The 16,794-nt window shown below is 36.2% G+C and overlaps 1 protein-coding gene across 8 annotated transcripts in view; it reads left to right on the plus strand.

Moving 5' to 3' along the window:
• Window positions 1-16,794, plus strand: part of LOC122551689 (solute carrier family 35 member F5-like) — a 107,678-nt gene that overhangs the window by 63,990 nt on the left and 26,894 nt on the right. For all 8 annotated transcript variants that reach the window (XM_043694011.1, XM_043694016.1, XM_043694014.1 and 5 more), the window contains 2 exons: window positions 11,826-11,985; window positions 13,177-13,267. In XM_043694011.1, coding sequence (XP_043549946.1) covers window positions 11,826-11,985; window positions 13,177-13,267 — 251 coding nt within the window. The remainder of the gene's footprint in view (window positions 1-11,825; window positions 11,986-13,176; window positions 13,268-16,794) is intronic.

Consider the following 16,794-nt stretch of genomic DNA (forward strand, 5'->3'; position numbering starts at 1 on the left):
TTAAGTGTATAAGTCCTGCTAAGATTTGCTTTCCCAAAATGCAGCACCTCACATTTATCTAAATTAAACTCCATCTGCCACTTCTCAGCCCGTTGACCCATCTGATCAATATCATTGTAATCTGAGATAACCAAGCCATGCACCAGTTGAGAGTATGCAGTATTCATTTGATATAATTCAAATAATTTGTAAGGTTTATCATGATAATTGATGTATATTTTGACATTTTTATTTGTATACTTGATGAGTTTATAAACATTGTAATTTTTATTTAGGTATCCTGTACAATTATTATTTGCAATTAGAAACATTAATATCAGAAGCAAATGTCATGCTGAAAGTTTGTGCTTTAAAAATTCAGCAAAGCTACGACACCAGTAAACAAGCAACATGGAAAATTGCCTAGGTGTATCAAAACAGAGGCCAAATCCATTCTGGCCAATTGCCACCCCTTCAGATTATTGTTGATTACCAGCAAATGATGGAGGGTTTCATCAACAATACAACTACATAGAACGTTAATTCGGCCACATTTGGAATGTTGTGTCCAGTTCAGGTTGTCTCACTACCAGAAGGATGTGAAGGCTTTGAAGAGAACACAGAAACAGTTTAGTAGGATATTGCCTGGTTAAGAGGGTATTAGCTATGACAAGAGATTGGACAAACCTTGTTTGTTTTCACTTGAACTTTGAAGGACGAAGCATGACCTGATAGAAGTTTACAAAATTGAGGAGCATGGATAGAATGGACAGTCAAAGTCTTTTTCCCAATTACTAGGGGACATATGTTTAAGGTAAAAGGGGGTAAGTTTAAAGGAGGTGAGAGGCAAGTTCTTTTACATAGGGAGTGATAAATGCCTGAAATGCCATGTCAAAGGAGGTGGTGGAGGCAGATACAATAGCAACGTTTAAGAGGCATCTTGATAGCTCCCTGAATAGTCAAAGAATAGAGGGATATGGACCACATAGACACAAATGGTTTTTACTTTAGAAAGGCATCACATATGACGCAGTCTTGGTGGGCTGAAGGGCCTGTTCCTGTGATGGACTGTTCTTTGTTCGTTATTCCATCAGTGTTCAATTTGGGTTTCATTTGGTTTCTGATCTAATTACACCTATGATGCAAAGGTGTATAAAAGAGCTGAATTCAGAAGCCAGCTATGATTGATTTCCCTTTATGTAAAGGCAACATTTGACTGTGTTATGACATTGGGTAAACCCCTCTGCTAATTTAAACCAGCAATACAGATAAGATTCATCCCGTGCTCTATTCTGTTAAAATTTGAGAGGAAAAGAACTATCCCAAAAGACACTATTTAAAGTTAAAATTTCAGAACTTATTCTCTGTTAGACTTAAGGAATTATTAGCTAACAACTATTTACAATTCCTTTCTCTTAAACCTATCTTCTACTTCCCCCTCTTCAATCCCCCTCTTCAATACTGACCTGATAAAAATCCCGATTACAATTTATTTTTTAAAAAATCACATTTCAAAATCAGTCTGTTTTGCCGAGTGTCCTCTGTCTTCTTTCCTTCTTGGGGATTCTGCTTCCTAGGTCTTTGATAGATGATGGTACCTTTAAGAGAGCAGATGTTTCTGCGAGCAGTCTCTCTAGTTATTGGTGCGAGCTGTTCTTTGCTGCTCTGGATAACTGTTCAAAATGTCTGATATTTGTACCCCAAAACATCAGATCATTTCATTGGTTTAGTGTTGTCAAACATTATTTTTTCAAATTTGACTGGATTTTGGTAACTTGGGGCATAATTTAAAGTGGCCAAATTAGAGTTTGATTTTATATCCTGGCAACACAGCTAGGTAATTGTTTCAATCCACTGTTACATTTTAAATTTTCCAGTACTCACAGTGCTTCTCTAAATCCTTGCTAGCTTTTCAACTGTTAAAGGTATAGTACACCCACATCTTCATAACAATTGAGTGTGGCATCAAGAAGTCCTAGTCATGTTGAGTTCATTGGAAAACAACGAAACACTCTCTACTAGTTGGAGTGATACCTAACATGATACTCATCCCTTGAATAGGGCCAAGGAGCTCTGAAATGAGAGGAAATTTCAAAGCCAATGAAATGTTTGGTGGCTTGTGGAATGAACCACAACATCATATTGGTAGGAATTTATGAAATCCTTGTGCTATATTGAGCTATCCAACTAGATTCTCTGAAAGGAACGGCCTTCCAACGTTAGTGTGTTTAAAAGTTTATTGGCATAAAAGTTACAGTTAAAAATAAGGTGAAGCTGGATTAAGTCTCTGGATTGAGTTTTAAGATTGACGCTTTTATAATTGATAATCAGACGTTACTTGTTCAGTTTAAGTGTTTAGCTGTTGTTGCTTGTGCTTGTTAGATTCAAGTTTGGAGAGTTTAGAGTTTTTTTTCGTATTTCAATTTATTCCTGGAATCCTGCCAGTTATTTTCTTACTCCTGGTTCTTCCATGCATAATATTTTTGAAATAATTATGGTCTGTCAGGACAGGTGTCAAGCTTACCCAATATTGCCAGACTGACACATGAAGATACATGATCAGTTAGGATCACAATCAGGATTTTAGAAGAATGAGGGGGATCTCATGGAAACCTATAAAATTCTAACAGGATTAAATCGGCTAAATACAGGAAGGATGTAGTTGTGGTTGTTTGGTTAAGATGATAGATTCGATGTTCATGATGACTGGAGTTCAGAACCAGGGGTCACACTTTAAGGATACAGGGTAGATCATTTAGGACTGAATTAAGATTAAATTTCTTCACCCAGAGAGTGATGAGCCTGTGGAATTCTCAACCACAGAAAGCGGTGAGGCCAAAACATTGACTGTTTTCAAGATATTAACTATATTTCTTGGGGCTGACGTGTTCAAAAGGTGTGGGGAGAAAGCAGGCATAGGGTACTGAATTGGATGATCACCCATGATCATGTTGAATGGTAGAGCAGACTTGTCGGGCCAGTTGGCCTGCTCCTGCTCCTATTTTCCATGTTTGTCATAATTAGAAGCGAGAGATGGTCAGAAGTGGAAATTTTCACTGATGAATGCAGTGTCAGATTCAATTCACACCTTCTTAGAAAGTGAATATTCACATGCGGAAAGACATGACAACATTTAGGCTTGGGCTGATGAGCAGTAATATTTGTATCAAACAGTGGCAATCTCCAACAAACACAACTTCCTGGTTTTCACAGACATCAACAAGCTGGAGTTCATTATTCACCAGGAACCACTGACCACGTCAAACTTTGTTAGTTCTCTATTTACATAGGAGAGAAATCAATGAACCAGGGTTCAGTTAGTAACAATTCATTTTGCATAGGACAGGCAACAGAACCAAAATCGGTTTTAAGTCTTTGACAATACAAGAAATAGTGGCCCAAATCTTTTGAGCAGCAACCATGATGAACAGATTACCACTGCACTCTAAGATTTCTCCAATCTGGTGCTGTGCACATGTTTTCTGTGATCTTCCAATTCCAGCTGTCAAAGAAATACACAGCACAGTATTAGTCAGGGGTAGGGTTGAGTCTGAGGAAGACAAAGCATGTTCTCTTATAGCCATAGCTGCTATACAGTAAGTTCACAAGTCCATTATCTCAACAATAGGTGAGGGAGGGGAGAGAGAGTGAGGAGGCTAGGTGAATAGTTGAGTTGAAGTGTGTATTCAGTTTGGATTTGGTTGTCACAAGAGTAGAGGTTGTGTGACTAGATCTGGTTGGGAGTGTAGTGTGATCAGAGTGGTAGTCAGATTAATTGAGTAATTTGAGGGGGATCAGTTGTTGAGTTACCCATCAGAAGTTTAACATCCTTAGAAACTCTCAATCGGTCTGCATGTCAGGATTTGCAGTAGTGTCAACACAGAAGGGCAAAAAGTGATGGAAAAATTGTAATATTCAAAAGATCATGAGCTAATTATATAAACGGGCTAGAGGAACTGCAGATTGAAATCAATGTGAATTTACTTGGTATGCATATTTGAGCAAGATATATCAACAAAGCTAAAAAGAACAGTAATTGGAGGTGATTGTTAACATATTAATGAATATAGTATAAACCATGAATTTTAATAAGACTGAGATGCTTTGATTAGGCAAAAACAATCATGCAATTAGATGTTTTAGTTACATGTCAATTCATTGAAAATGAATAGGTTACTGCTGTCATAAAATCAAACTCAGCTCAGAATTGAGGAAACAGCAAGGGACAGAAAGGAGTCGGTGCCCTGGCCTCAAATAACGTTTGTAATGTAGGAAATTAGAGGTACATGTAATTATTAAAATACAGGTAATCATTGGGACCTTTAATTTTCATATTGATTGGGCAGATCAAACTGCAGCAAGAATCTCACGGACAAATTCATGGAATGAATGGGTTTCTAGGTCAGTGTGTTAAGGTTATTTAAAAGGGTAAATATTTACGCTCTCATGTTTCAAAATGGGATATGATAATCATCTTTGCGTCTTTGAATAAGTTTTTGTTTTTATGCTCAATAATTTTGTAGCTGATTGGAAGTTTTTAACCTGAAGGTAATACAGGTAGTTATCCTATAATGCTGAAAATGTGTTGCTGGAAAAGTGCAGCAGGTCAGGCAGCATCCAAGGAACAGAAGAATCGACATTTCAGGCATAAGCCCTTCTTCAGGAAGGGCTTCTCCTATAATGCCATAGTTGCTTCCAGCGAAACCTCGCTTAATAGAAAATCGCTCAATAGAAATAATGGGGCCCATGAGAAAAGTGGGGTTAGGGGCAGACGAGCAAAAACTATCACTCACAATCACTCAAAAATCACCCAAAGGTCTAACACAAAGTATAGCACAGCCTGAATGATGGTTGAAATCATATTTATTAACAAACAAAAGTAAATTTAACACAGTACATTTAAAAAATGTAAGAAAGCTGCTCTCTGTACAGTACCTCTCACAGAAAATTGCTCCCTGTGAGCAACTGACATCGTGCATGTGCAGAACGGCCCAAACATTGGCACATGTGCAGAACCGCAAGGAGATTATAATACGGACATTGGCGCATTCACAGAACAAAGTGCACGATCTGATCCCCACTAAAATCGTGCTGTTGTGAACAGAAATTAGCATTCTCAAAAATACCATTCCCTAATTTTTCAGTGACGTTATAGCTAAAACGTGCATTTTTCAAGATAAGGTACGTAATTAGCTATTTTGGTAACTGAATAAAGATTTAAATACACGCTGTGATCACTGGGGTAGTGGGACTGGATAAGGTAAGTTCTACAACCTCGGTTGTAACAATTGACGGAGATGAATTAAGAAATTGCAATGAAATATACATTTGTACTTAAAATGGTTAGTATTTAAGGAAGTAAGACTGTAAGCAGAAGTCGGCCATTCAGAAGGCTCTTACATTCAATGAGATCAAGCTGATCAGATAATCCTCAATTCTATTTTCCTGCCCTTTTCCCCATAACCCTTGTTTCATTTACTCTTTTAAAAATCTGTCTATCTCATCCTTGAATATCATTAATGACTGTGCCTGAACAACCATCTGCTGTAAAGAATTCCACAGATTTGCAATGCTCTGAGAGGGAAGTTCCTTCTCATCTGTGTGTTAAGAATACTATACACTGAAATTATACCCTCTGGTCCTAGACTTTCCCACAAGGGGAAACAACATTTCTGCATCTATTCTATCATGTCCCATAAGAGTCTTGTATATTTCAATAACATCATTTCTTATTCTTCTATATTCTAACAATGCACGCCCAATCTATTCAACATCTCCTCAACAGGCCACTCTTAGCATAGCAGCTTTCAACCTAGTGAACCTTCTCAGGACTGCCTCAAATGCGACTATATCTTTCCTTAGATTAGATACCCAAACTCTCTTCTTGCAGTAGCCTGAATTCTGTGTTGTATAATTTAAAGAAAAGCTCCCTATTTTTATACTCCATTCCTTTTGAAATAAAGGCCAACATTCTATTTCCCTCGCTTACTTGCTGAACTTGGATGCTAGTTTTTTTATGATTCATGGACAAAATTTCCCAAATTCCGCTGTTTTATAGATTTCTGCAGTTTTGGCCATGTAAATAAAATTCAGCTGCTCTACCCTTCCTCACATTTCCCCACATTATACTCCCTCTGTCAAATTTTTGTCCAATCAATTAACATGTCTATATCCCTCTGCAGATTCCTTTTGTCATCATCAACATTTGCCTGTCCACCTATTTTGTGTCAACCACAATGTTGTCTCTCGTACATTTGCTTCCATCATCCAAGTCATTAATGTATATTGTAAATAATTGTGACCCCACTCATGTACCACACCACTAGTTAAAGATTACCTTCTTGAAAAAGCCCCAACTCTTATACCAACTCTCTGTCTTCTATTAGTTAACCAATCTTCTATCCATGTTAATATACTACCTCTAATGCCAACATTATCAGTCTATTGCTTTGAACCAACATAATAATTAACTCTTTCTGTTAGCTCAACTTGGACCTATGTTAGTGAAGGGCTTACTTGTCTAAATGAATTATTATGTTATTACAATGATATATGAGACCGATATAACATCTTCAGAACAGGCAACTTCTTACAGGAAAGATGTTCTGAAACTTGGAAGAAAAGATTTACAGGGATGTTGCCAGGATTAGAAGGTTTAAGCTCTACTGAGAGGCTGAATAGGCTGGGGCTGTTTTCCTTGGAGCACCCAAGGCTGAGAGGTGACCTTATAGAGGTTTATAAAATCATGAGGGGCATGGGTAGGGTAAAGAGACAAGGTTTTTTTCCCCTGAGTTGGGAGAGTCCAGAACTAAACGGCATAGGTTTAGGGTGAGAGGGGAAAGATTTAAAAGGGACCTAAGGAGCAACTGGTTCATGCAAAGGGAGGTGCATATATGGAGTGAGCTATTAGAGGAAGTGGTGGAGGCTGGTACAGTTGCAACATTTAAAAAGCATCTGGACAGATACATGAATAGGAAGGATTTAGAGGGATACGGGCCAAGTGTTGGCAAATGGGACTAGATTTATTTCGGATATCTGGTCTGCATGGACGAGTTGGCCTGAAGGTTCTGTTTCCATGCTGTACATCTCTATGATTCCATGTCTCTTAATTGGTTTATGAGATTTTGTTGCAAAATTATTCAAATATAAGAGAAAATAAATGTAAGTACAATTATACATGTCATTGGTAATGTGACTCTTGGAATTCTTTGTGCAGTTTTAGTTTATTTTCTGAAAGAAGATTGCAATTTCTTTGAGAGAGTGCAATGATTATTTCAGTGGTCTCGTTTCTGGAATGAAAGAATTGTCTTCAGGTGAGATTGAGTAGGCGAGGCAAGATCATTCCCTACAAGTATGAGAGTTGTTTTAATTGAAACAAATAAAATTCTGAAGAAGCTTGATACTCAACAAATGTTTCCCCTGTCTAGTGAATCTAAAACACAGTATCAAATCTCAGAACAAGGACTCATCTCTTTGGGACCCAGATGAGAGGAGTGCTTTCACACAAAGTGTTAAAATTCCATACTTTTAGAAACTGAAGGATGATCAAACATTAAGTATATTCAAAACTGAAGTTAATAGAATTTTGGGTGCTGCGGGAATTAAAAGATATGGGGATGGTGCAATTGAGCTGGACGTTTAGCCATGATCTTGTTGAATGACACAACTGTCTTGAAGATGCTAATAAAACCACTCCAGCTCCTATTTCTTTTGTTCTTGTGTTTCCTGCTGTGCCAACTTGTAGCAGCTCTTGCCAGAAGGATCAGTCATGGTATGCTATACTGTCTGTGTTCCACCATCCTGTGAAATGCAGCTTTTCTCCACCCACTCTGTGAAGCTGTTATTTTTAAGTATTTTCATTAGATTTACATGTACTGAGACTTGGTGTAGCACCTCCAATGATTGAAGACTAACAGCAAAGGTAATTCTGACTCAACCATGATAGGTAGTTTAAAGTGAACTCCTTTCCATAGGAGGAAAAGGAAAATTTGAGATATTGTGGTCTCTGCAGTGAAAATGCAGAAAGGCATAAATTTAATTAGGTTACTTAAATAGTCTCTAAACGTAGAACAAGCTAATAACTACCTTCAGACAATATTTGAAATTAGAAAATCTTGCCCTCAAAATTTTCCTTAGGATAGTAGTTAACACTAAGATGGAAAACCTAATGGAAATTAAATTATTAATCAAACATATAGATAGCTAACTGGTCCATTAAAAAATAATGCTTCCTGAGCTGCATAGTCCATTGAAATGTTGTGCCAAGGAATGAAAACAGAGGTGAATAATTTAATATGATCTCAAATCTCACTAATGTTAATGTCCTGCTGCTGTTGTCCCAATTGTTTGGAAGTGGGTGATAAAACGGGAGCAAGAATCTTAAAATCACCTTCTGTCAAGTTGAGTAGAATCTACAATGAGAGAAAAAAAATGCTTTTGGAGTAAATAACTTTGATACAATTGATTCTTTTGTCTCAAGGAGTGAATTGATGGGATCACAAGGTATCTAAATCTGTAATGTAAACAAATCACACAACTCTTCATAAGGATAGAGTTGTGTATTTAATCATTATTTGTAATGCATATAACTGCATTAGATTAGATTCCCTACAGTATGGAAACAGGCCCTTCAGCCCAACAAGTCCATATCGTCCCTCCGAAGAGTAACCCAACCAAATCCATTCCCTTACCTTTATATTTACCCCTGACTAATGCACCCAATACTGCAGGCAATCTAGCATGGCCAATTCACCTGACCTGCACATCTTTAGACTGTGGGAGGAAACTAGAGCACCCAGAGGAAACCCAAGCAGACACTGGGAGAATATGCAAACTCCACACAGACAGTCGTCTGAGGCAGGAGTCGAACCCAGGTCTCTGGGGCTGTGAGGCAGCAGTGCTCACCACTGAGCCATCCTGCTGCCCAAAGAGCTATATTTTAGTTAATAGAGCGTTATTACCTTGACTGCAATATTTACTACACTGATAATCGTGGAATAATAAACCACCCAATTTGGCATAAGACCAATCAGAAATATCTTTTTTTTAAAATAGAATTCAGAAATATGTGCTTACAATGAATAATGGTCTTATACAGTAATTAGAAATTAAACAAGTTAGGTTATTAATTAATTGTGAATTTAGAGCTTTGAAAAATATTTAATTACAAAATTCTTGTGTGCTACCTGTCAGTCCTGCAGACTACATTGAATACAATCAACAGTAAGTGAACTGTTCTTGCTGATTACAAGACAATTCAGTTTAAAATTGCATCATGTAGATTTCTACTCACTAAAAGGAAGGAGGCAAAAAAATAAATTATACACCTTTTACATAATTGCAGTGATGCCATTTCTGTACCAGCCTATCATAGAATCCAGCTAATATGAAAACTTTGATCATTACCTCTACAAAAATAACTATTTTGCTTTATTAAATGACCTCACTAACATGAAATTACAAATTTATTTATGAGAATCTACTTTTTTTTTTCTGTTAATAGATGACTGTTTTAGCTTGTGGCACTTGTACTGTAAGAATTATATCAAACTAGTCCAATGATTCCCCCAACCACCCTGCTTTTCAAAAATGCATAAGTTCAATTAGAAGATTCTTTTCTCCTTCTGCAAGGAGCTGTTGTGCTAAAACAGTGTTCCTGGTGATGTATTATAAACTTTTCCTGCCATATATAAATTAAATCTCGACAATGAAAGCAATAACATGCTTCACTGCATTCTTTATGCAGGATTGCGACTAAAATCCATTTTCCAATTTCATACTAGCTAGATTTGATTTGAAAGAAAGTGCTTTTCTATTAGCATAACCTATAATCGGTCTTAGACTATACTAATCCTCATTTCTTGCATTCACGCTTTTTTTGATAAGAACATTTCTTTTTATTTGGATTTTCATTTGAAACCCACCTTATGTTTCCTTCAGAAGCTTCTTACAATCTTTAATAACTTTTTCTGCATTATCAATTCTATAATGTAAAGATTTTCACTGCTTCATTGTGACATTGCTTTCATTTAAAAAGAAAACTAAATTTAAAACGTTCTGATTCTGCTGTAGTTTCCAGGAGTGCTTAGTTAGCACCACATGGGATGCCTGTGTGATGATAATATCCATGAAATTAAAATGTTTTCACATAGGCATTTATTACCGTATAAGTTAATCTTCGTAAGTTCCAATTAGATAACACTTCAGAAAAATTATAAATATTTGAAAGGTACCAAAATCAGTATGTTTTAGAAATAAAGTATTTTGTTCAGAATCAAGTTTTAGCACCTAGAAGTAATTCTTGGAATGTTTCTCTGATAGTTCAAATTTATATTTTAACTCATTAGCATTGTAACAAATCTTAGCGGGTTTTGAGAAGATTTGTATTTCAGGTTGAGGTTCTGGATGGAGGTTTGCTCATTGAGCTGGAAGGTTCATTTCCAGACATTTCGTCACCATACTAGGTAACATCTTCAGTGGGCCTCTGGGCGAAGCACTACTGGTAATTCTTGCTTTCTATTTATATATTTGTTTTTTGGGGGGTTGGTGATGTCATTTCCTGTTGTGATGTAATTTCCTGTTCTTTTTCTCGGGGGTGGTTCATTGAACTTAAACTTGAAAGACAGGCAACGAGCAAAACTAATGTATTTTCAAAATACCATGCAAGAACTGTAACAAACACTACATTGGACAAACAGGCAGAAAACTAGCCACCAGGATACATGAACATCAACTAGCCACAAAATGACATGACCTCTGTCGCTAGCATCCTTACATATGGATAAGGAAGGACACCACTTCGACTGGGACAACACATCCATCCTAGGACAAGCTAAACAGAGACACGCATGAGAATTCCTAGAAGCATAGCATTCCAACCAGAACTCTATCAACAAACACATCGAGTTAGACCCGATCTACCACCCCCTGAGAAAAAGAACAGGAAATGACATCACCACCGGAAATGACATCACCAATCCAAAGAAACCCAAACGTATAAATAGAAAGCAGGAATTATCAGTAGTGATTCGCCCTGAGGCCCACTGAAGATGTTACTTAGTATAGTGACAAAACGTCTGGAAATGAACCTTCCAGCTCAGCAAGCAAACCTAAATCCATTGTAACAAATCCTTTTGTTTTGTAATGTCTAATTGCTACACAGGTGAAAAAATCACAAACCTCAAGCATTCATACCAATAAATTGTGCTTAAAAAAAGATGGCCAGCATTTTTTTAATATTTGGGGTGTGGTGTCACCTGATAGGTGAGCATTTGTTGTCCATCCCTAATTGTCCTGGAACTGATTGGCTTACAGGTCATTTCAGAGGGCAATTAAGAGCCAAACATATTACTGTAAGTCTGGAGTCACATGTAAGCCAGTATGGAAATACCAGCAAATTTCCTTCTGTAAAAAGCAATAGAACCCTCGCATTAAGCCTCATAATACCTCTTTCCATGATAGCAGACATTTATATGAGAAAGGTAATTCAATCAGTTTTTGAAAGCAGTATTATTACTGCTGGAACATTTTTTTTGTAAAAAGTATTGCTTCTTGTCTAAGACCTGAATCCTTATCCATAATCTTAATTTCCCCCAGTAAAAACTGACAGTGCTAAATTTCTTATCAAGGCTGAATCAAGCTATCCTTGCTCGTATCTACTGAACACATTCCCTTCAGGCATAGTTCACCACTGACCATAGGATCATTCGCTGTTGAACTGTTGAAATCTGAAGAGTGCGCTAACTTATTAAAAGAAGTAATAAGTATCTTTTAAAACCACTTGTTGACTAATTTCTGTTGCAAATATTTACTTTGGATTTCACTTTCTTTTCATTTTCAATTTTTAGGATTCGTGGGATTATTTAATCTCCTGCTGCTGTGGCCTGGGTTTTTCTTGCTTCACTACACGGGATTTGAGGCTTTTGAATTTCCAACCAAAACTGTTTGGATGTACATCCTTATTAATGGGCTTATAGGAACAGTGCTTTCTGAATTTCTTTGGTTGTGGTATGATTTTGATATAATTTGTTTTTGAAATGTAAGTCTGAAAGGAACACCATAAGTTACTTATACAAACTGCCAAGTTGCTAATTACTCAAATGTTTTCAAATAATGTCATAAAGAGTTCAGATTTATTTCAGCAGAATAAAAGTTCAAGTTGAAATATAAAATTTGTTTTCCCAAAGACGATCACTATTTGTAATTTGCTAAAATCGACCCTGGTGTAGACATTCTGCAGTGCAAGAACTGTATATCTGCACTGTTTAACATCTCCTGACTAGCCTCATTGTCATTTCAATTCCACCCTTCCCACCCTCTCCCAGAATCTATCAAGAATTCTAATTTTGTCTTTTGTGACCTAAGTCTTTCTGTAACTATCCAAATCTCTTATATTCCTGTGATGTTAATGAATAGATAATTGCTTTTTAATTTGTAGTGGTTCAGGTAAAGTTAAGAGTATGGTGCTTCTTAATAAATATTTGCAGGTTTTCTGTCATGTTCACATTGGTTTATTTTATATGAATTTAACTAGACAGTTTTCATAAATTATGACTTTCCAAAGCCAACAAAGCCAGCATCAGTTGATGCTGATCAGTTAGTTTTGGCAAATGGTTCGTATTATTTCTCTGAAGTAGAAATTGTGTGGTCCTATTCTAGGACTTAATCAGCTCAGTACTGAGGACTTCCTATATTCTTTGAAATCTCACTATTCAAGTTCATAAAGCAAGGCACAGTCTGCCTGTTTCACATGTTCATGGACATGTTAAAAATCCAATGAGAATAATCCAAGAAAAGCAACAAGTTCTCCTGGTGGTTTTTGCAAACATTTACAACAAATATTAAATTAAGATAGCCCAATTGATCATTTATCTCATTTCAATTTGTGGGAATGTCCGCTGTTAAAATTCCCTGCTCTGTTTGCCCATATTACAATTTCTGCACTTCAAAATAATTCTGTATGAAAATCTATGAGATTTGTTAAGGAGTTGATTAAGCATTATTGATTTTTAGCTTTTATTACTTTTTACATTTTATCTGTACAGTGTGGTTTAGCCTATGAATTTAGAATTTTTCAATATATGGGCCATTTGTAGCAAGTTAGAACATTATCTTTACATTTAGAACTAATTGAATTAATGATTTGCAGTTAACTAGTTCTATTTTTATATAGATTTTAAATTTATTTTTATTTTTCAGGGGCTGTTTCCTTACATCATCACTGATTGGAACCCTCGCATTAAGCCTCACAATACCTCTTTCCATGATAGCAGACATTTATATGAGAAAGGTAATTCAATCAGTTTTTGAAAGCATATTATTACTGCTGGAACATTTTTTTGTAAAAATTATTGCTTCTTGTCTAAGACCTGAATGATCCTATTTCTGTGTTTAGTATTTCATGCTTAAGTCCTTTGCTATATACTAGCAAATATAAGCTTTGAAGAAAGCGTTGGTTTCTTCTGGCAGTTCAAACAAATGTTCTTGGGTATATCAATTTTTGCTCAAAGCACTTTGAAGTTTGCATAATTATAGGAAAGTCTATCACATGGAAACATTTGAGAACCAGTAGATTAGGGCTTCCTAGAGCATGTTTAATTATCTTGTCACTTGCCAATACTTGCTTTGAGATCCCTGTGAAGAGAGGAGCATGAAGGCTAATAAAAGACTAATTGGTTGAAGGAGGAATGCATGCAAACAGATCATTAGAGAATTAGATTTCTGGAAAGGTTAGAAGTCGTAAAAGGCGTATAGCAGTGTATGGCTTTTGCAACTCATTAAAGCTGGAAATGAACTCACCAACTGACAACTAGAATTTTTTTTTTGTCAAGAGTACATGGTACATTTCTGGAAAAGAAATGAATACTGTACGTGTGAAGTGAAAACACAAAATGTTGCAAGTCATTTTAGGTCAGATACTGACTGAGCTGTTGTGTGTCTCCAACATTTTCTGTTTTGGTTGTGGTATATATTTCTGGACATCTAAGTTCAAAGTGAAAACCATTTTATTTTAACACAATTTTGTGATAACTGTTATAAATATAATCTTGAATGTGTTCATCATGGGAGATTTATAACTAAAAGTAAAAGCTCATCAGACCTAGGATTAAAGCGAAAATTGGATTATCAATCAGCTAGATAATTAGAAATTGAGGATTATTTTGAGTGATATTGTTCTAATTTGACAGCTGTTCAAATTTGAATTTTCTGGAACTGTTCCTCAAAGATATTAAATTTCCACATTTCAATTTATGATTGAGATATCTTGGTTCTATAGGAAATAACAATAACAACAACTTGAAATACCTCCATCATAGTAAAATATCTGTCAATATTTCAGAAGGGCGTATTCAAAAAAGAATGGTACGTTATAAGAGATATTGGATGAGCCATATCCTTGGTTGTTAAAAAATAATTGCTTTAAAAATAGAAGGAGCATTGATGTGATTTGACAGTTCCATACATTCTCAAAAGGTCCCAGCAGATTGAAATACTTTGAAAATAATGTCCCTGTTCAAAAAAGAAAGATGTCAAATAATAGAAAGCTATAGGCCAGTTATAGGAATATCTGTCATCGGAAATATTCTGCAATGCACGATAAAAGTAGTAGGAGGAGGACGTTTAGGAAATCATAATGCAATCCCTCAGAGTCAGCATGGTTTTTATGAAAGCGAAATCACATTTGGCAAATTTATTATCGTTTATTTGAGATTATAAACAAGCAATATAAGGTATGTGGGACCTGAAAATGTACTGGATTTGAATTTCCAAAAGACTCTATAACTCTATGACACTCAATAACATGCCAAAAATGTTACTGCACAAGTTACTGCTCATAGTATTGGAATGAAATATTACCATGAAAAGCAGAATGTCTATCCAACAGGAAACTGAGGTGGGACACGTGAATAATTGTGAAAATAGTAAACTGTAAGTAGGGAGAAATCCACAGGAATCAATGCTGCTGCCTCACCACTTGCAATTTATATCAGTGATTTGAATGAAGGGGCAGACAGTGTTATAACCAAATTTGCTGCTAATTCAAAGATGGGTGGGAAAACAATTTGGATTATCACAGAGTCTGATGAGGATATAGATCTTTCTTTTTTACTAATTCTTAAACTGTCAGATCGAGTATAATATGAAAAAAATGTAAGGTTATCCACTGCTTGGAAGATTTGAAAAACCGAATTAAAACTGTAGCATTTTAAACTGTAGCATTATTTTGTCTCCCTCTAGATGGAGGGATATAGCTGTCCTCATACGTGAAACACAAAATAGTTGTATGTGGGTTCAACGAGAAATAGCAAGGCAAATGGAATATTGGTCTCTATTGCAAGGGGGTGCAGTACAAAATTGGAAAATTTTTTATAACGTATTGATGAACTGTACTTGCATTGCTGCATAAAGTTTTGATCTCCTTGTTTAAGGAGGAATATTAAAGGAATTAGGATCATTAGAGGAAATTCAGAGAAAGTTTACAAGATTGATTGCTGAGACAGGATTGTCTTATGATGAAAACTTGAGCAGATTGGCCTGTTGCTCATTGGAGTTTTAACAAATGCGATGTGATCTTATTGAAGATGATAAGATTCTGAGAAAGCTTGGTGGCTAGCTGCTGGGAAGATATTTCCTCTTGTGGTAAATCTGGAATAAGGGAACACGTTTCAGAATAAAGAGTTTCCCATTTAAAACTGAAATTTGAGTTAATTTTTGAGGATCATTCATCTTTGAATTCCTGCAAACAATGAAGACCGAGACATTCCAGGGCTGAATTACATAGATTTTTGATCTACAAGGAGTTGAGGGTTATAGGAGAGAGGCAGGAAAGTGAAGTAGGGCCAGAATCCAAATTATCTTATTTAATGTCAGAGAAGATTCAATGGGCCTAATAGCCTATTTGTGTTCCAATTCTTTGTGTTTTTATTAATGCCTATGAGGTAGGCTTAATCACAAACCTAGCTCTTGAAAACCTACTGAGCAGAATCTCCATTTCTGACTCTATCAGTCTTGCCTATTCCTACTAGATCCTTCACCTGTAAATTTGGCTTGAGTCACAAGGAGATTTTTTTTAACCCTACTAGTAAACAACAAACAAATTCTTTTGAAATTTCCACCTGTAGCTGCTGAAAACATTATCGAACGACCAGACTATATTCTCCCTGATCCCCACTCCTCATTTATCCTTCCCTCATTGGAATAGTTTCCTGTGCTATGGTCACAGATTGCAAGAGTTTAAGAAGCTTATTAAGAGGCAGGGAATGGCCAGAAGGTGATTTTCAATTTATAAATCTGTGAAATCAACCAAACAGTCTAAATGTTAAATTTCAGGTGGCCATTTGGCGAATTTTGTACACCATTGGGCCTGAATTTCTGAATTACTGACTCCTCTCATTGTAAGGCAGTAGCAGGCCTCCAATTTGGCTGTCAACTGCCTTTGCACTCAGACTGTGCAGGAAGTTCCCACCTACGTAACCCTCTGATCCATTCAATCACTGAACTTGCTACCAGCCCAATTACAGCACTTATGTTCAAGGATTGCAGTATGGAATCAGGATCCAGAAACTGTCCATACATCAGGTTTATGGTCCCAGATTGAAGATTAAACCTTGGTTTACATTTGATCCAAGATGAGTTTCTGACCACCTGCATACTTGATCACAGAAGCTACCTATTTTCACCTTCATTTCTATGATTTTGGACTGCCCTTTAACTTTAATTCTATGTTAATTATATTTATAAATTGAGTTTCAGACATCCAATGTCTGCAATTTTTATAAGTACTGATTAGTTACAAGATCTATTCCTAGTGTAACT

This window comes from Chiloscyllium plagiosum, chromosome 7 (assembly GCF_004010195.1).
Source record: "Chiloscyllium plagiosum isolate BGI_BamShark_2017 chromosome 7, ASM401019v2, whole genome shotgun sequence".
NCBI lineage: Eukaryota > Metazoa > Chordata > Chondrichthyes > Orectolobiformes > Hemiscylliidae > Chiloscyllium > Chiloscyllium plagiosum.